Source organism: Astatotilapia calliptera, chromosome 10 (genome assembly GCF_900246225.1).
Source record: "Astatotilapia calliptera chromosome 10, fAstCal1.2, whole genome shotgun sequence".
In the NCBI taxonomy this organism is placed as follows: domain Eukaryota; kingdom Metazoa; phylum Chordata; class Actinopteri; order Cichliformes; family Cichlidae; genus Astatotilapia; species Astatotilapia calliptera.
In genome coordinates, this window is record NC_039311.1 from 11,252,124 (window position 1) to 11,272,376 (window position 20,253).

General features: G+C 42.2%; 1 protein-coding gene across 4 annotated transcripts in view; it reads left to right on the forward strand.

The window, feature by feature from the left end:
• The window catches only part of abr (ABR activator of RhoGEF and GTPase), a 119,128-nt gene that overhangs the window by 77,803 nt on the left and 21,072 nt on the right, over positions 1 to 20,253 (forward strand). For all 4 annotated transcript variants that reach the window (XM_026182397.1, XM_026182398.1, XM_026182399.1 and 1 more), the window contains 3 exons: positions 971 to 1,045; positions 6,770 to 6,867; positions 6,967 to 7,098. In XM_026182397.1, the coding sequence (XP_026038182.1) occupies positions 971 to 1,045; positions 6,770 to 6,867; positions 6,967 to 7,098 (305 nt within the window). The remainder of the gene's footprint in view (positions 1 to 970; positions 1,046 to 6,769; positions 6,868 to 6,966; positions 7,099 to 20,253) is intronic.

Genomic DNA, 20,253 nt, shown 5'->3' on the forward strand with positions numbered 1-20,253 from the left:
GATGCCAATCTGACAAAAGGCTGTAATAACGGTTAATTTTCTTTCAGATCCTCCAATAGTTGTTTCCTCAGCCGTTTCCCTGATTTCGTTTTATTCTGTTTTTTTCTGAAGTCATGTGAAGTTTAATCTGTCTCTTCTCAAATGTTGATAACTGACTGCTGGAGGGAATGAGAACCAAAACACTCAAATGAATGATTAAAAACAATAAGAATGTAATCTCCAGTTCGGACCACCCAAGAAAGAATACAAAAACCCACTAGGGTTCCCACTAATCTGCCCCACTGAGCAATTTTAGTTTGAATGGATCTGGATGTGGCAACACACGCTTTAACAGTGAACTTTCAAACTTCACACATATTTGCATGGTTCATTTTACCTCGATGAATACCACTAATTCATGAGCCGACAGAGGGGAAAAGGTGCTCTAAATGGCCACGTGAGCTGACCCGCTTCCAGCGAAGGGAAAGAGACTCGTTCACAAAAAGCTGAAAGAGCATGTAGCATTAAAGTCCTGCTGTTGGAAACAACAGAAGCAAGTTTAGTGTCAGTGCCAGTAAACGAGTCTGCAACAGATAGAAAATAATACCACAGCTGTCAGTGATAATAAAGACTAATAGCCTGCACACAGGTGCAAAATAGGGTAAGCTCGAGAGAGAGAGAGCTAGTATCATCATTAGCATTTAGTGATCAGGCAGTACAGGAACAAAAAAATGTACGAGATGCAGCAGAAATGAAATGAAACCTGCTGGTAGAGCTCATGCTCCATGAGACGAGTTCCTTCTCCTTTGTTTCTTTCTCTCACAGTTTATCTTTTTTCTTTACAATATCATCGCAGAGATAAAGACAGGATGCCGGAGGATCATACATTTTATAGTTTGCAATGACTTCTGATTACCCTGCTGATTTTTGTGCACGGACTCCCGTATGTGCACCCGTGCTGCTCTAACTGCTCTGTGTGCTTGTTTTCCAGATGAGGAGACTCCTGGCCTGTACGGCTTTCTGCATGTGATTGTCCACTCTGCCAAAGGATTCGAGCAGTCAGCCAGTAAGTCTGCCAGAAACAGCTTCTTTTTTTCTTTTTTTTTTCCTCTAACTGCACTTGTGCGCACACTCCGGCTCAGCATCTGCTTACACATAGCGGCTGCGCATATACTTGTCTGCCAGCAAAACACATGACCCAGTCAATCATCACAGCCGGCACATGCAGTTTCCATCATCACATGGCCAAGATGCAAAGGAAGGAAAAATCAAGAGAGAGAGGGAGAGAATGAGGTTGTCTCAGAGGAAGCGTTGAAGCCAAAGTGGGATTCCTGCGGTTGTTTTCGTTAAGCAGACATCACAAGTGACAAAGATGCTGAAGGCACATTGAAAAGGAGGAACGTCAAAATCACAAACAGCAGCATTCAGAAGTGGACAGCTGGCAATTGTAATACCACTCGTCTTTGTTCACACACTATGCTATTGCCTTACCTTGCACAAATGTTTCTTTGTATAGCTGTGTGCGTGTGTATGCGTGTGTGTTATCTACCGAGCTTGACGTTGGCTGAACCTCCACAAAGGCTGTTTCAGATGTGTCAGCGGTGGACAGCTGGTGCTCCGGTACACTCCGTGCCCCGTGTTGCTCAAGCACCAGTTCAAATATCGAATATCAGGAGAAGAGATGGAGAGGGAGAAATGATTTCCTCAGTTACCATGACAGCCTTCAGTGCTGGCCCACAAGAATTTCCCAGTTAATGGATTGGAAAGCACTCTCTCCTGAAAGCCTGTTTGATCCTCAATGGAGCGCAGAGAGCTAAAGGCTTTATGGAGTATGTGTGTGTGTGTGTGGAAGCAACTTTGGTAGTTTCACTGATACAGTTTTGATGTTGGTATCTCCAGTGGAGCGTACAGACCCAGGGTGGGGCATGCAAGCCGTGGAGGCATGGAGGATGTGCTGGACTTGTTTGGGACCGTGGTGTTCATGATGATGATGAGGGAGGTTTACGGGGATGCCGTGAGAGAAGTGCTGACCTTGATGATATATAACACTACTGTTACACAGACAAGTGTTCTAAATGAGGACAAGAGTCGAATTATTAATTATCAGATTTAATTATTGGAGTTAAAGTGAAGCTTCAGCCATCCATAACTTATATCTGATTTCATTCATTCGTACAGGTCCTCTAATGTGTGTTTACACAGGTTTAATGCCTTTTACTTGTGGTAGATAAATGGGTGGGTGATCACTGTTTATATGTATGTGTGTGAGTCACTGAAGTAAATTTATCTACTATACCTGATGATGTATTTCCAGTGGCATGTGTTCATTATTCATATTTTACTTTGTAAGGTTTATTGCTGTGATTTCAGGATTAGGCAATCTCTTCAGTATGGTTATACCAATCTTTTAATACTATATAGGTTAGTTCAAAAGTCTAGTTTTGAACTGCTGTGGGTTCTGAGTCTCCATGTAAACAAAAACGCCTTTAAATGTAGGGACTGTGACTAGTAAAGGGAGGGAGGTGACTGATATGATGGAGAGAAGGAATGAGCCGTTTGGAGGGAGAGGGTGAGATGGAGGCAAATGATTCGCTGAGGTGACCCCTAAAGGAAGCAGTCGAAAAAAGAAGAATGAGGAAAGTGTAGTGTCTGCTATCATACTCTGCCCTGCAAAACAAAAACAGTCACATGCTCCAAAATCTCCCCAGATCGCCTGTAACATTCGAGTCCCTAATGAACTTTGGCAATGTCACAACGTTTGTTTCCATTCAGAGTTTTGCATTGATGATGGGAGAACATGAAGTCTTACATAACACATCCCAAAAAATCTCAATGGGGTTGAGATCTGGACTCTGCGGTGGCCGGTGCATGTGAGACAATGAGGTCTCCTTAACCACTCTTTCACAATTTGAGCGCAATGAATTCTTGTATTGTGTTCTTGAAATATTCCTGTACTGTCAGAGGATAAAGATGGAAAAATCTGGTCATGCAGTGTATCCAGGTGAAGCTGGACCTGACAAACTGAAGCACCCCACATCAAAATACATCCCCCACAGACTTAGTAGAAGAAGGCATGATGGATGCATCATTTCATCCACCTCTCTTCTTGTCGTCCATCAGTCTGGAGCGGGGTTCATTTTATAGAAAAGGCTTAACTGCACTAAAGGTTAAGTGATCAATTCAGCAACAACAGTTTTATTTAATTTGAAAGTTCAACAAAAGAAATCAAATAATAGCTCAAATTAAATAAACCCTTAGTAATATAATACACGCCTTTTATGGTGACTATGTCTGACTAACATCAGGACGGTACATCTTTGCCAATTGCTTCCTACAGCTTTATTTAATATTCATGTTTAGTTTTTAAAACCTGTCCAGCATCGGCACAGTTTCTCTGGGGTTTCAAACACATACAGAGATCACTGAGACACACTGTATTCCTCTGCTTGTAGAATTTCCTCCAATACCACAAATGACTAAAATTACAAAGCCCCCTCCAGATGTAGCTTAATGATGGGATTCGGTTTGTGTACAGGTTTTGTGTGGCGATGTTCCAGCCTGTGTTAAAGCTTCAGCGCGGTTCCAGTTGCGTTGTCGGTACTCTACTTTATCGTCTCTGGCATTTCAGATTTCAATGTGCGAGGATTTTGCAGCAATTTCCTCTTTTGCATAATCGTGTGTGCGCATGTGGTTTCTGTTATTGCAAATGGGGATTATTTTCATATTAGAATGGAAATGTGTAATGATCTGAAACAGCAGTCATTATTCACTGTGTCAGGTGGGCACTGAATGCTCCACAGTAGGCTTTCTCTTTCCCCCTCCCCCTCCTTTTTTTTTTTTTTTTTTAAATCAAAAAAATCAAGTAAGCATGTAGTCGAAGATTTTACTGAAGCTGTTATTTATGCCACTACAATCTTCCCCCAGTGGGAAAGGGCTTGGAAGCGCAGCCCAGGGCAAAGTTAGTCAAACTGGGTCACAGAGGGAAAAGCTGGGAGTTGAGCGTCTCCCAAAAACTCAGATAGAAAAAAAATCTATGGAAATACTGACCTAGATGAGAAGCAAAAAACATGTCATGTCATTTTATTCTTGCTTTATTTTTATTTGTTTGTATGTGTGAGTGTTTGCATGTCGTTCCCTTCAGAAAGATGCAACAGTTAGCTCAATACACACCTATAGAACTGCACTTTCTGCATAGGGTGGGGGCACAGATCCACATTAGAAGATGAGAGAAAGGTGCATTTTAAAATTTTATTTTATGGTCAATGCACAGTTAAAGCACCTACTTGGCATTTTTAAAATTTTTGTTTCGTTTTGACGTTTTTGCTTTTCGATGTTTTTCCTGTAAGGCTCAAGTTCAAACCACTGCTGAAAGTGTTCACACGTTCTCAAGACTGTATTTCTGTGTAATCCAATCCAGCCATGGCTGCATGTATTCTCTATGTCAGGCTTTTATTAGTTTTCTTCTTCTGGGTTCTGTTTAAACAGTTGAATTATGGCATTTCCCTGCTTATTATGTTTTGTAGTCTGAGAAGAATATTTTGTCCTGAAGCAGCGGTTTTGGTGACTGTGATCTGTAGCTGCTGAGACACTAGTTAGTTGAACTGATTATCACGCGTCTCCTGATTCTGTGAACCAACAGTTTGAACCAGCATTCGGCGCAGCCTCGGGCAAAGATTAGCCTGCTGTATAAGAACATACGCACCCCACAAGGGCTACAGCCCACAGCTAATTGAGATGGAAAAGGATGGTATCCATTAACCCTGTATTTAGGGGTCAGAGACCCCATGCTGACCAATAAATCCCCCTCATACTCTGAGCCTGGTGGCGACCTGCCAGAAAAATGAAAACTCCAGGCCTCTTTTAGTCTGTCCTACTTCTCAAAGCCCTCTTGGATCCACTGTGAGGACACAAAGACCTCTCAAAATATGCTCTCCATGGCCTTGTTTGAATTTTAGGTCTGGGCACATAAACCCATTTCAGCTGGAGAGGAAATAAACTTCCAGAGAAAACTGGGAGCTGCTCAGGACTATGTATACGCTTCTCTACTCCAGGGCTAGATGAAACGAAGAGGATTAAATCACATTAGAGTTGCACACAAAGAACCGGTTGAATCGCTCATTGCAACCATCAGAATGTTGCCGCCTCTTTAATGAAGCAGACTGTGACAGGTAGTTTAAGGATTTTTCCAGATGTCAAATCAGAAGTGACAGCCGTGAGCTGTTATGCTTCCGTACATAGCGGAAGCGTGCAATAACTGCTTCATGTTTTTTTTTAAATATCCCCCAGATGGTCGCACTGAATTCCCCTTCATTGAACTTCCCTCGTACCACCACCGCTAATCTCTTCCTAACTGGGAGTGATTATGGCAAAACCTTTTAGGATGCTGAGAAAACAAACAAAGGGGGAATAAAACCAGATGGGACGACATTCCTTTATACTGTACGCTCCTTTTTATCCTATAGATACATGTGCAAACGTTTTCTCCAGTCGCAGCTCATCCAGGTGATGTGGTTGGTATCCTCTCATAACCCGGCTCGTGTCAGGCTCTTAAATCTTGTGATCGTGATGATGACTTTGCTTGTGACTTTTTTTTTTTTTGTTTAAATTAATGTCTTTTTTTATTTTATTGCATATGTAATTAAACCCACTCCCCTACCGTTCAGCTCTCTTGCTTAATCTTAGTGACTGTCCCGGTGAAAGGTCGAACCACTCACCCATCCATCATGCTGTCTAGTGGAAGTTAACCCGAGGGGTTAAGTCCAACAGAGGGGATGTAGTGGAGACGCTTTACAGACAGCTGGTAGCACAGTCTGCAGGAATGGTTTCAGGAGCATTTAAAGAAACACATTAACAGACTTAATTGCTCTGTGTAAGAGCTGAGTGTGAGCTGATCCCAGAGGAGGGAAGCGGGGCGGGATACTGCTGCGGTATGAGGATGTTAAGAGTGGCGAGGGGCTGCCGGTGCTGATTGTGTACACAGGGAGGAGATTGTTGCCTGTCTGCTGTCAAACGGTAGCATATTGACAAATTGGAGGGCTTTTTTCACCTTTTAATTGCACATTTGTTAGAAATCTGTGAAATCAGTCTTTAGAAGTGATACTTTTATACATGTTTGCACTTTTGGCTGTGCTCTTATGGTGATTCCAACATTCACTGTTCACAGCTTCCCTCATATTTAGTTGTTTTCTTTCTTTTCATAAGACAAGTCTTGTGTCCTAAGTTGAGTTTTTTAATGGATTTTTGGCTGTTGGTTATTATGTTAACACATCATCATGGCTTCAAGGGAAAATATTTTATTTTATTTATTCATTAAATAAAGACTCAAATGTATATTTAAATATCAGGCAGTTCAATTGGAGGATTGATGCTATATATATTTGACCTTTTCCAGTAAATCAATCAGTTGCAGTGCAAAAAGAATCCACTTGTCTTTCATTGGAAGCTGGTCTGGCCAAAATCATCCCTAAGATGCTCGGAGAGGGAAAGTGTCTGTATATTGTGTGCTTTATGTCTTATGTTCATGTGATTGTTTTTATATGGTGCTTTGAAATGTCAAGTATCTTCTGCTGCTATCAAATTTCCACACAGGGAACGATAAATGTATCTGTCCAACACCCGTCTGCGGCAGTTAAACATGTGTAACAGCATGTTTTAGTCATTTTTAAACATCTACAATATGTTTGATCTTCTTTTTTTTTTTTTTTTAAGTGTTCTCCAGTGCTTCACATTTTGTCTGTCATACTCTGTTGTTGTTTCATCTCACCGACCTGTCTACTCTCTGTGCTTTCAGATCTATACTGCACTCTCGAAGTAGACTCATTTGGATACTTTGTCAGCAAGGCCAAGACCCGAGTCTTCAGGGACACCACAGAGCCTCAGTGGAACGAAGTCAGTCGCAAAGACATCTTTTTTTCTTTTCTTATTTTTTTTAACTGTGCTGTTTTCATCTTCATTGTTCTCCTTGTTTACATCCGTGTCACTGCACAGGAGTTTGAGATTGAGTTGGAGGGCTCCCAGTACCTTCGGATCCTGTGCTACGAGAAGTGTTACGACAAAAGCATGCTGAACAAAGACGACAATGAGATTGTGGACAAGATTATGGGCAAAGGGCAAGTCCAGGTAGGAGACCGGCTGTAAAATAGACCATGCACAAAGAGAGACGTCTGTGTCCTCTTGGGGGGAGATTTTCCACCATATGACTCATTTTAATTAGCTGTCTAGCTTCTGCACACAATTGTATGGTTTGTAGTGGTTACCTCTAATGATGCTGGTTGGATTAATAGTGTGAAGGAGAGTTTATTTAAGGGGGGTTCCCCCTGTCTTATTGTGAGAAACGTCTCCATAAAACTCCCTTTCAGTCTCGTTAACTAGATACGGCCTCCACAGTGGAATCTGCGGTTTCTTGGTATTGAGGCGAAATGCCGTTCTCCACTCGCTGTTTAGTTTTTGCTGAAAAGCCTACAGAGGTGTCACATTTCCATTTTTTCCAGAACGTCTTCAAAAAAATCTATTTGGTCAAGTGAAGCTTGACTCCTGTCAGTTTTCTGCAAATTGCAGCTGTTGTAGTTTCCTCCTCTGCTGCCCTGTAATCGATCAAACTTCACATTATGAAAGTGGGTCAACTCGGAGGGCTTTTAAACGCCGTTATCTTCAATTCATGCCTTCATGTTTCTCTCAAGTGGCGGGTGTCTATGCCAGAGGTGAGTTTATGGCAGGTTATTTATAATCCTGCTTTTGACTCTGGACTAAGCAGGTAAAGTTTTGTTTGTGGCTGCTGCATGCAGCATAATACTCTTAGTTGATGCAAAGCATCTGTTACAAGTTGCATCAGGAATAAACAGGAATACAAATCCTCCCTCCTCTGATATCAGGAAAGTGGGACACACATCAGTCACGTTTGTAAAGTTGGATTTTTAGGGGAGGAATGTGTCTCAAAAATATCTTATAAATCTTATGTGAATGAGCGGATATGTTTCTCCTCAGACCCAAGTTCCCGCAGTCTCTTAAAGGGGCTTTGAAGTTTGTTGTTTGTTACAGCATTTCCTGTTTGTCACTAGATCTTTCCAGTCTTTTCTCTTTCATTTTGATGCTTTACGTCCTTCAGTGTTGGCTTTGAAAGCAAAACACCCTGCCTGAAATGGCATCTTTTTGTGCCTTATCGACAGCTTCAATATCAGGCAGTGAGTAGTTAAACTTTTAAGACTGAGATTTTAGTGCTGGTTTAACAGACAATGGGATACAATAGAAGCTACATCAGCTCATTAGTTCTGCAACATTGTGACTTAACTATGAAAACCTGAGGCGGATGCTGCTGCTGAAACGTTACTGGGAACATCGATTTCAAGCCAACATCAGGCAGAACCCTCCCCTCTCCCCCCGCAGAAAACAAACAAATACACCACATGCTTTTGCTGGGGGGTGTGTGTGTGGAGGTTTAGTAAGGCGGATAGAATGGCATGTTCTGTCCCAGACGCGTGGGGGGTGGGAATACTGTGAATATGTTATACATAGTAGGTTTGTGGGTGAACCTGTCAACAGTGCATCCACTGAATGCAAAGGCCCTGATCCTGAGCACAACACTGCTGCTTAAGTCTCTGAATGAAACAACATATGTGTCCTAAAACAGGAGAATTTATGGTCTTACTGCTTATTAGTTGGTTTCTTGTCATTCTTTAAATGTTCATGAATGCTTCAGACATGGTGGCACTTGTGTTAGACTCTGATATCATATGTTTATTACAGCCACGAAGGAGTCCTGCAGAGCCCACAGAGAGCAGGACCTGAGCTGTTTGCTTTCCTGAAGCTGGGTTGAGAAGGAGCCTTCAGTGTTTTGCTTTGCTCTCTGGAGACCCTGTGATTTATTTAAAAAGCTTGTGGAATACTGACTGACCGTAAAAGGGCATATCGAGAGGGAAGTTTTTGTTTCTTTCTTCTTTTTTTTAAATCCGCTGTGGTTACTTTGTTGAGAAAGTCGATCGCCTCTATCGTCAGAAGATCGTGGTACGATTCGAGCCAGAGATTTTGTTATGATAGTACCAAGAAAGCATTTTTTGATACAGACTTGTAAGGAGGTGCATAATGTGGGATTTCCGCCAGTGTACACGCACACGTTAACTGTGGGAATTAAGGTGACTTGATTGAATTGCTTTATTTCCATTTGGGCTGACATCCCCTCCAACCAATGGCACTTAGTTTTAAAAGCTCCAATACATGGATGTTTTTGAAATTATAAACTTTTCAGGGTCAGATTTTTCTTTTTTCTGATTTTTGCTAGTGTGATTCAGCCAAAGTAAAACAGGACACCAACTCCTGCACTGGTTAAGAGTGCAGACACTCGCTTGGCCTCTAAACCATCCTCTACCTCATGCACTGTGCAAGTTTGCCCTTTATGTGTCAGCTGTAACTTGCAATACTCGTCTTCAGAGGGCCACTTATGTAACCGGGTAGGCTGAGCGGCAGAAACGCATCATATCGCCCTGCTTCACCAGTCCTTTCATCTGATAACACTTGTGCAGCCCATCTCAGCCTCCTCTGGGCTCACCTTGTTTGGGTTTAATTACATGGCTTATCTGAGGAGGAATTTGTCACCAGCTCCCAGCTCCATATGACTACATTAGTCGGTCTCCATTTCCCACCTATCAGGGCTTTAATTGAGGAAATGGGATCCTACTGCAGGTATTGTGCTTCCCAAGACTCTAGTTGGACATCTTCAATCATTTTGCACAAGCACAAGTTTTCAAAGATGAGTTGAAAACAACAGGAAGTTGGTTATTTGAGGCCTGAAGTTACTTTAAAATGCTGATTTCTGTGAGGCTTCCTTCACAATCACATTAGCATGCTGACATGATGACAGTTTTATTGGATTAAATGGGACTTACACCTACTATCAATACTTTGATGCAAATTAGCATCGCAAGTCACAGGATTTTCTCAAGTCTGTGTCACATTTTTAAAAATATCAAACCGAGGTTGATGTTGTTTCGAGTCTGTCACTAAAGCGATCCCATCCAACACCATGTGGTGCTGCACTGAACCGCCTCCTCCTCAGTGTTCTTTCTATAGAGGAGCTTCGTGTTCTCTCAAGAGTCATGTAACAGCTCTAATAATCTCCTCACTACTTCAGCCCTCTCCCTCCCCACTTGTTCCCATCATCCCTTCAGCACCGCACAACGCTGGGGGTTGTTGTTATTGGTTTGAGCGCGTGGCAGCCCCTCATCTCGACACAGACGACGCGGAGTGCGGCGTTGTCAAGCCGCGAAAAGCAATAACCTGATAGTTTTGAGCAGTCTCCCGGAGATAATGGGAGCCAGAGAAGTTGGGCATTAGGTACAGAAGGAGAGCAGTGATGATGTTGTTTGTTCCCGGCAGCTCTCGCCTCCCTCTCCGAAGCCGCGGAGCCGGACAGGGGTGCACACACATTAGGCCGGCATTACGGTAAAGCTCCGGGTGCAAAGGGGTTGTAAAGTTTGAGGTGAGCATCCACGTGCACTCAAGTTCCCACTTAGGAGCCTGAGGTCTTTCATCACGATGAAGCATTAGATGCAAAGGTTGAGGGGTTTATTGGTCAAAGTGCCATTGTTTTGGATAGTAGCCGGCTGATCGTAGCAGTAAAACTTCTAGACCGGTGGAAATGTGCCAGTGTAGAAAGCTCAGGCCCCGAGCTCTGATCTCATCTCTCAAGTACTGCGTCAAACTTGATGCCAACATAAAGCGCTCATTAGAATGAAATACAGCCTGGTGAGTGTATTTAGAAGTATGCACACTATGATGTAAACAGTGAAGCAAGCGTAGGGAGATTTTTCCATTTTTCATTTCTTATTATTATGGGGGGTAAATTCTACATTCTGGTGCTGCTTAGCATGTTATTAACACTCCCAGGAATAAAATTAGGTTCTCCTTTTATTTGTTTTTTTATGGGAATTGGGCCTCGGACTCTTCTAGGCTTTTTTTCTCCTAGAATGCATGTTTTTACCAACACATCTTCCCTCTGGGCGATGCAAGGTGGCGGAATTTCATGCAATGTTAGTTTTTAACTCAAAGCTCAGTGGTTTTAATGAAGGTGTGTGTTTCCATGTGTCAGTGTGTAGATATTAATATTAATTAGTGTCTAATAGATGGTGTCATCTATTTTATTGTTGTGCCCTGTCCTTTAGGGCTGCGATTTGTCATGTTTCCACCATGCACACAGCCCCTGTGGCTATACACATCCACACACACACTGCTGTCATCAACGCTAACAGATGGGACTCCACTGTGTGTGTTCAGCCCCCCTGGGGGGAAAACCACAGACTCACATACACACACACAGCTGGGTGACAGGCTAATACATTGTAAACGATATCAATAACTTCAGCCGGCTACATTACCTGACATTTATTAGCTTATACCTCCTTTGTCTGGCCTGGTGTTGTATGTTGGGATGGGGAGTGTGGATGTTCACTGCTTAACAAAGATTGTCCCAGTGCTCATTTGCTCTCTTACTCCTAAGCCTACTTATTTTATTATGTTTCTTCCCTTTGCAGTTTTTAAGCCATGTTTTTTAATGAGTCTCATATCTCATGGTCTCTGTGTTTGAGCATATGGCACTTTTTTTTATTGATGGGCCCCAATTAAGCCGACTTCCTCATCAGACGATCCTTGATCAGTGGAGCTGATAGCAGCTTTTTGATGGATTTTTATTTTTTCCCTGTCATCTTTCCACAAAGAAGCCCTCACTTAGACAGCCTTTGTTCCCTCTTAAAACATTCACTCCCTGCCACTTGGGATATGCATGCCCTAAATAACTACACGCACTCTCAGATCATGCGAATGTGCAGATACCCCCGTTTTTTCCCTATCTATCTTCTCTCTGGGAGTAGAATAGGAAAAACCCCAGACCTGCCAAATTTAGTTTGAGTGTATGTTACAAAAAAATGGTCACATTTGATCACCGTTTTTCATCAAGCTTTATGCTTTTGTTGGGTTTTTCTTGGACGGTCTAGATTTGAAAGAAAAGCAAAAATAAGGATTGTAACGCTGGACTGCTCTCATGCAAACCGAAGGCCGAGATGTCCTTAAGTATTAATGGCATGATGCTAATCGTGTAGTAGCCTTCCATTCAGTTTGTAAGTCGCTAAATAATATCTGAGATTGTTTCCAGTCTAATGCCAGGCCTAGAAAAGAATGTGTCAGGAGGACACTTGTTTAAATAACAGTGACGTCTGGATTTAAAAGCTAGGATGGCGACATTTGAAGCACTCAAGTTTAAGATCGACAATCTAGTGGGTGACAAGCCCCATCTTTTATCTACAGTTATATGCTGTGGTCTTTACACTGCTTAGAAAATGCAAAGAGGTTATGGCTGCACATGCTGATACTTAACAGATATAATGTCGTTTGTTGTGTTATTACAGTCCTAGTTTAGCATGCCAAAGTACCATTAACTGATTAGCAGTGAAAACAAAGTACAGATGAGGCTAAAGTCTTTTTAATTTGGATAATGGAGCTGGACAATTTGAGCAACCGCCAAAGTTATTATAATTCATTTTTAGGGGAACATGAATGTGCTTACAAAGTTTTATGGCAGTCCATCTCAGATTTGATTCTGAATCTAGAAAGTTACAAGTAAAGAGATGTCAGAAGAAAAAGCGTCAGCTGCTGCTATCTGCGCTAGTTGTGGGCGTTGGGCAGAGATTTGATTCGGCTAGAAAAGAAAGTAAACGGTGATCCATGTGAAGCAGAAGGGCTACCGGATGGATAAGGACAGTGGAAGAATAAAGCGAGAATGTGAAAAGGCCACTTAAAGGCCAGAGGATCTCTTTGGGACCCCTTCACATTGCTCTCTTCCACATTTGTACCTTTCTTTTTTTCCCTCTTGCTAAAAAGTACAAATGCACTGCTTTCCAATGAACCGCCGAAATGTCGAGGGCAAGCTAGTTCAGTAATTGTTCCTCATTATAACATTACATAATCCTTCAGGAAAGAATTAGGCATTGACAACAGATGTCTGATTTCCTACCATGAAAACATGCATATGTAGAACATGTGGTAAAGGCGGTCGGAGGGAAACAGAAGAGAATGACATGGAGCAAAAGAATAGGAATGAGAGTCCCAGATGGTGGCCAATTATGTGATGCTGGGAGTTAAAGTGAGAACAAAGGATCTCATCACAGCCTGAGAAATGAAATGCTCTCCAGAGAGGAACCGTGAATTTCTCTGTGCAGTTGCTACCACCCTTTTGTCTCATAAAAGAGTTCAGGGTTCAGGAATAATTGGTAACAGTCTAAAGGGGCTTTCAGATAATACAAAGAGTGTCATGTTTGAACACTCAAACATGAGAGGCCACGAACGCTGCATCGCCAGAAAATCATGATCGGGATGAGAGCCTCTTGTCCAACCTCAAGAGCCTGGGTTTTTTTTTGTCTTTTCTTTTTTCTTTTTAGCAAATCATGATCAGTTGTTGTAGCTGTTGATCAAACTTCCCTGTGTTGTTCTCATTGTTTCTGCTGCCAAGTAACATCGTGGCCTGAGACATGAAGAGAATAACACTGCAGATGGAGGCAAGAACAGAAAGAGAAGTAAGAAGTGGTCATTAGTAATGACAAGTAGACTTCTAGTTAACACCCCAGCCTCTCATTGTCTTTGTTACGCTGCTGTGTTTCCGACAGCCAGCTCTTATCCAGCCACTGCTACCAAGCCAGTAAATGCTGACAAAAGAGATTTTGTAGTCCATATCAGAGTAATTTCATTTAAAACCTCTGTTCCCCCGATTTGTTTTTGTATTCTAGGACTTTCTAGTTCAGGCCTCAGGTTTCTCATATCTCACATACACACATCTCCTGGCTGTTCTCGAGCTGTGGAATTATACACAGCAGATGACATTGGGGTGGGGGCTCGGGGCAGCGAATCACCTCAGTCCTCTCATCACGTCCCCGCCTGACTCTCTGAGGGATAAAGCCCATTTCATGCTTGACTCTGACTGCCAGCACATTGTGAGGCCCAGCCCTGTGTACAGTTCTGGGCTTTTCTCATCTCTGTTTATGTGTGTTTAAAATCAAGTGGCAAAACTCTAAAGTACTTAGTTGCAAAGGAGGTATTTGGGTAGCATGATGCATGTGAGCTACAGAGACTAAACGTGACTTTAAACACGGTGGTGGTAAATCAAAAATTCTGCTCAATTTTTTTTGTGTGTTCTGTTAAAACCAGACAGTGATTTTCCATAATCTTTATTTCTATCCTACACGAAACAGCTGTTGGCTGCATTCTTGTAATCAGTGCACCAGTATGAGAATTGATTTCCTCATCTAAATCTCTACAACAAAGTGAAAAAGGATTTTTCTGCCCTTCTTCATTGTCCCCCTTTGTCCTTGGCTGACTGATGAGCCAGCTTTACAGAGACACCCCACAGTGTCTCTCTGCCTTCGTTCTTAATCAGATTTCACATCTCTGACAGAAACAAGTCTCTGAACACCAGCTGCAACTCTTTTTTTTTTTTTTTTTTTTTGTTTGTTAAATCCCCCAAACCCCAGTGAGACCAAGATACTTTCTCCCTTTCCCTCTTGTTGTTGTTGGCAGTCTTCTGACAAGCATTAAAGTAAATGAGCCTCAGCTACACGCTGTGTCCCAGCTAGGAGAGCCTATTCTGGCTTTCAAGTGGTCAGCCGAGGGACCCGAGCTGTTCTTACAGTGGTAAAATGTGTGGCTGGCAGTTGCTCTGGGCTGATTGTGAACCCCATGTTACCCTGGGAAAGATGGCTGATCAGTTCGGACAGTTATGAAGCTGTAGCTTGAACAAGACTCTGCATTGTTCAAATGCCCTCCTCTTTTGTTTGTTTAGACCTGATGATTGTGCAGGAACTTGAATAATTTCCACATGTCCACAACTGGAGACTGATGCTTGAGCAAGAATTTACCCACAGTGGTTCTGCACTTCATTACAGAGAATGGGTGATGCCCACTGTATGAGGTCTGGTTTCTTCTAAGAGATTCTAAGTACTGGTCTCCATCAGAAATGAATATGTGGAGTTATAAATATTGCCAGAAAGCTTTTTGGATTATACTTTGTGCATGTTTCTGTGCTTTTATGAGATACTACAGAGGTCAGTGTTGGACATCAGGCTGTATATTTACAGCTTTGCCCCAGGCAGCTTTTAAAGAACCAGGAGATACTTTTACTGCAGTGTGATCTCCCTGTTCACCACTCTTCCCCGGGACTTTGTTACTGCTTTGCAGTGTTTCACTAAACGTTTCCCCAGCATCCCTAAGAATCTGTTAGGTAGTATAGTGTGTCAGTGAGGTTTTGGATGTCCCTGTTTTCCATTCTGGAACACTGCTGGGAGCTGAAGGTAGTACAAAACCTCCCTGATCAACAGTTCGTGCAGTTCATGCATAGGGAGCACAATACTATGTGATATTTGAGCAAACTGAGGAGGCCTTTCCCAAGAAGCTGTGAGAAAATCACAAACATGACCATCATGCTCATTAGAGCAGGGCGAGATGACCAAAAATATTTATCACGATATAGATTTGAAAATTTGCGACAACGATATAGCTGACGATATAATTGACACTAGACAAAATACTTTACAACTCCACAATTTTATTAGTGCAAAAAAAAATCAATGTATTTTCACTTAAACAAGCAGCTGTTTTTTTTTTTTAATCTGCATTAAAGTTATATAAAAATTTAACAGTGCAAATGTAAATTACTTGCTAACAGTGGAAATTGGCCGACATATCCTCAACATAACCATGTATAATATCCACAAAACTTAAAAAGAGGTTACACACACATAATACAGTAATATTATGTTGAAGCACAGTACGTATCACTCCGCGAGGCGCCTGCCTACGATAGCCGTAATGCTCCGACAATCCATCAAGCGCTGCGGCTTCGTAGCTTAGCAAAGTCGTACTAAAACATTTGACAGATTTTCGAGCGCCATGTACATAAAATCGTTTCGAGGTCAGTAAACACAACCAGAATTCAAACATAAGGCACACGGTATTATAAAGGGCACTGTCGATTTTCAGAAAAATCAAAGGATTGATTTTAAGTGTGCCGTATTTCCAAACAACACGGTAATAACGACGGCCCGCTAGCATGCGCTACCAAAAATAGTGCTTTGTTGTGTATCTGATGGACGAAAGCTAAACCAGTTCCACACCACTGAAGTTGCAGCATTTTTACAAACCAGTTCTGGTTCATCCGTTTCATTCAACGATCTGCTTTAGTTCTTGTCATTCTCCGTCGCCGCCATGCCTTTTTGGCTATGTGCGTATGAAAACAAAGTCACTGCGCATGCACGTTTTACCCATATTCTATCACGATATTTCATTTTCTTGTCGTTGCCCAACATTATACCGGTATTACCGTGAACGGTATGATATGGCCCAGCCCTAATGCTCATGAGAGATTTTGATGGTGTCTGTCTGTATTTTCCTCTTACAAATTTCCACCAATTTTTTAGCCTTCTTTAAGAACAGTGCAGTTTTCTGTTCTCCTCCCTAAAGGTGCTCCTTGTCCTTAAGTTTCTTAGTCTGTCTGTGCATATGCCTCTGTAAGCCGTCAGATCACTCTTTATATGCCCCAGCAGCTCTCACACTTTCTCTGTAAGCACGTAAAACCTGAAACGTTCTCATGAAGGTATGCAGTGCTTCTGTTAATCACACTTTTGCTGCTGGATTTCTCGTAATTTCTAAGATGTGATCATACCAGGTTACTCAATTTTACACGTCTCTGGTTGGTGTCTCATTTTTAAAAAGCTTGTGTTTCCTCTGCAGCGTCTGAAGATGAAACAGTAGCTGACTCTTAATCAGTAGCTTGAGGTAATGCAGCTGTTATTTTTGGGTTACTGTGTGCACTTTTTGCATGCTGGAGTGTTACACGGGCATCTGCTGAGCTCTTAGTGATCTAAGTTTGTTCCTGAGCCTCCAGTCACAAACACGTACACTGAATATGCCTGTGAGACTGAGGGGAGAGCGAGTGGACATGAAATCTTCTGGCTGTTACTGCATTCTTTCAAGGCTTCTAGTGAGGTTTAAAGTGAACGTCAGCCCTTTTAAAATAGCACTTTTGTATAACACATCTGTAGCTTTATGCAAGCTTTGACTTTTGACCCCGAACGGAGGCATAATCTGATGCACAGTGGTGACGATATTTTTTACGATGTCTGGTTTATGGCTGAACATAGCTTAAGAAAACAAATGGCTCCAAATAGTATTAAGAGCTTGACTACTGATTAAACTTCAGAAGGAAAAACAGATTTAAGGATTTAGTTTTCGTGTCTTTGATTAAAAACATTTTTCTATGGTTGCTGTTTAAGAATGTAGCTGTTGTAAAATGTGGATTTCTACATGCTTTTTACTCATAAGGTGTTTGACGCTGCGGTTAGCGGCCACAGCCCAAACCTTTGTGCTTTTGTATGTATACTTTTCTTCTTCTTTTTTTTTCCTTTTCCCCCTTTTTGCATTTCAGCACGTCCTGATGACCTTTCCATATTGCTTCCACTCCAGTAATCAGAGGGGGACAAGCTTTCTCCATGTACATGCATGGGAAAATGTGCAGTTAAAGAGTGTAGTGCTCAGACGGCTTCTCCGCCACCTGAAGGATCAAATTTTGATAACTTTGATTATTGCAGCGGCTCTGATTTTCTGTTGAGTCCTTGATCTCTCGTGACATTATGCTCCTCATATAGCTCGACTGTAAGCAGTGCCAGGCGTTTGATCCTGCTTTATGACTTCCTGTCCCAAGGCGAAGGAGGGAAGCTTCCCTTTTCCTCTGCTGTCCACATGAACCCCAGTGCTCCTGTACTAAGCACAGAATCCCTCATTAAATTTTTCCCATTTTTTAACAAATATGATGCATCCTACTCCGTCCTTTATTTGTTTTTATTTAAAAAATATTAGACTTTTTAAAATCAGACTTTGTGGTGTTATTGTTTTAGAGTCTGTAATCACAGCTAATGATGCTGTTCCCTTCCAATTTCTACTGTACTGAGCTGCAGCCAGCTGACAGCTGGACACTCCACAGCAGGTGCTTAGCTTCTTGCTTGGCAGATATCCTCGCTCCGTAATGAGTTAAAACTATGTAAATATATATTGATAACGGTTAAACTGACGTTTTGTTTGACCCTTCCACAGCCATAAAAACGTAAACTCTTTTTATGGGTTTCCTGACCTGAGATCTCGATGCCGGGGCCCGTTTGTCACCACAAATTAGGCTAAAAGTGATGTAATTGTTTTCACATGGAAGAAGCGTCTCCCCTCCAGACCTCCCTGTGAGGATGTTTTGGACTTCTCAGCTGTGTAAATGATGAGGCCATTACTGTTAGCTATCTAATGTTGAGCTGACACCACATGTAACACATCAGTGGTTGAAGTAAAAGTTAAAGTGTCACTAAACTGTACCCACTAACATGCACCAGTTTGGCTCTGTGATAGACTGACAGCATGTCCATAATGGACATAGAGACAGAGCACCTTTAATAACCTTGGAGAATGGGACTCTTCTCTTCAGCTCCCAGTTTCTCTGCGTTGCTTTGCTTGCAGCAGCCTGTTGCATAACCAGCGTGTCATGTTGAATTCAGCCGAGCAATCTTTTTAAAAAGCGTCCCTGGCACAATCAGAAAATGTTTTGATCCGACGGAGGTTCTGGCTCTAGAGTGTACCTGTTTCCTCCGTTAGTCCTGCTTTCAAAGAGCGAGTGGGCGTTTATGAGGGAGGGGATCTCAAGAGTCTGTTTCACAGTCACAAATTGTTTGAATTATGTAATGTGTGTTGTATAATAGCCAGGAGAGGTGTTTGTGTGTGTGTGTGTTCTAAGAGCTGTGGAGGAGTTGTTTGGGTTGATTACATCTCTGCCTACTTGTATCTCGTTCTCTCCGCCCAGCAAACCTGACAGTGTTTCAGTCAGGCAGCGTGAAGGAGGCAGATCAGCTCTGGTTAAAGAGAAGGCACCACACTCCAGCCTCCCTGTTTGTGCCACTGGCTGCTTTATGTCAATCATTAGTAGAAAGCACTCTTTCTTTAGTTTCTGCTTTGTCTTGTTTATCTACGATTAGGAAGGAGAAAAAAGCCTGAGGATCAAAGCAGAGAGAGAGATTTGGAGAACAGTTTTCTGCATCAGAGACGACGCTTTAAGTCCGATGTCTGATTTTCTGAACACAAAGGCCGGTCATCATTGCAACAAAGCCACTGGGAGCTTAAGCTGGTGGCTTCTCTGTTGATTAACTAATTGATTTATCACTACGAGTTAATGGCTTTTCTTGAAACTGATTTTTTTTTTTTTAACGCTGCTTATCGAGAATTGAAAGTGGGAAAGCGATGATGGATGTGTCTGTTACAGGAGAGCTGACCTGCTTTTCCTGGAACTAAAACATCAGAGCTTACAAAACTGATCTTTTCGTGATGGGGACTTTGTGTTCTTCATTAAGGTGTGCTCTCAGTTGTTGGCCTGCTTTTGCACCACCTCGGCCTCATTTGTTCTGATAATGATTATGAGAAATTGCAGGCCAGGCCTTTATCATAATTACAGTGCTTAATTTAGCATTTTTTGGAGACTTAAGTGGCTTTTGCCCCAGTCTATTAGTACGTACTGTATAGCTCTAATGTGCATATCAAAAGAGGTACAAATAAAAAGCCACATAGAGAAACACTATGTTAATGGAGCTAATGCCTGCTCATGTGGACTTCTTTAAAATCACAAAATAATTGTTTAAAAAAGTGCTGAGAAACTTTGCTGGTAAGTAAATTTCTCATAAATGCTGTGTGGGAGTGGGAAGTGTAACAAACGTAGAAAACGGTGACTCTGTGAGAGTTTATGAAAAATGAATGTAGTAGTAATGTTGCATCAGCAGAGAGGTGATATGCACGTGCACACATGCTGCTCAGCAGAAGATGTAGGTGTTCAGTTTGACCATGAGAGACTGAAAGCATGAGCCGGGCTGTCTGCCGTCTGCATAGCATCAAACCTCTCCTCCTCTTCATTATTGATCAGACCTCTTAGAAACGCAGCAGGCTAACTCGTGCGTATTGTTTAAATCAGCGGTCCCCAACCCCCGGGCCTCGGGCCGGTACCGGTCCGTGAGTCGTTTGGTGCCGGGCTCAGGTGTGAAATGTATGGTTTTCAGGGTTTTTATCGGTTTTCAGCGTTATTTTGTTATCGTTTTTATCGTTAACTCGGTTTTCCTGGGTCTTTTCACGTGTGTTATGAATAAATCTTCTTTTTTTCGGTACCGGTACTAGTTTTATTTTGTTGTATTTATCTGCGACACCTTAAAGGCCGGTCCGTGAAAA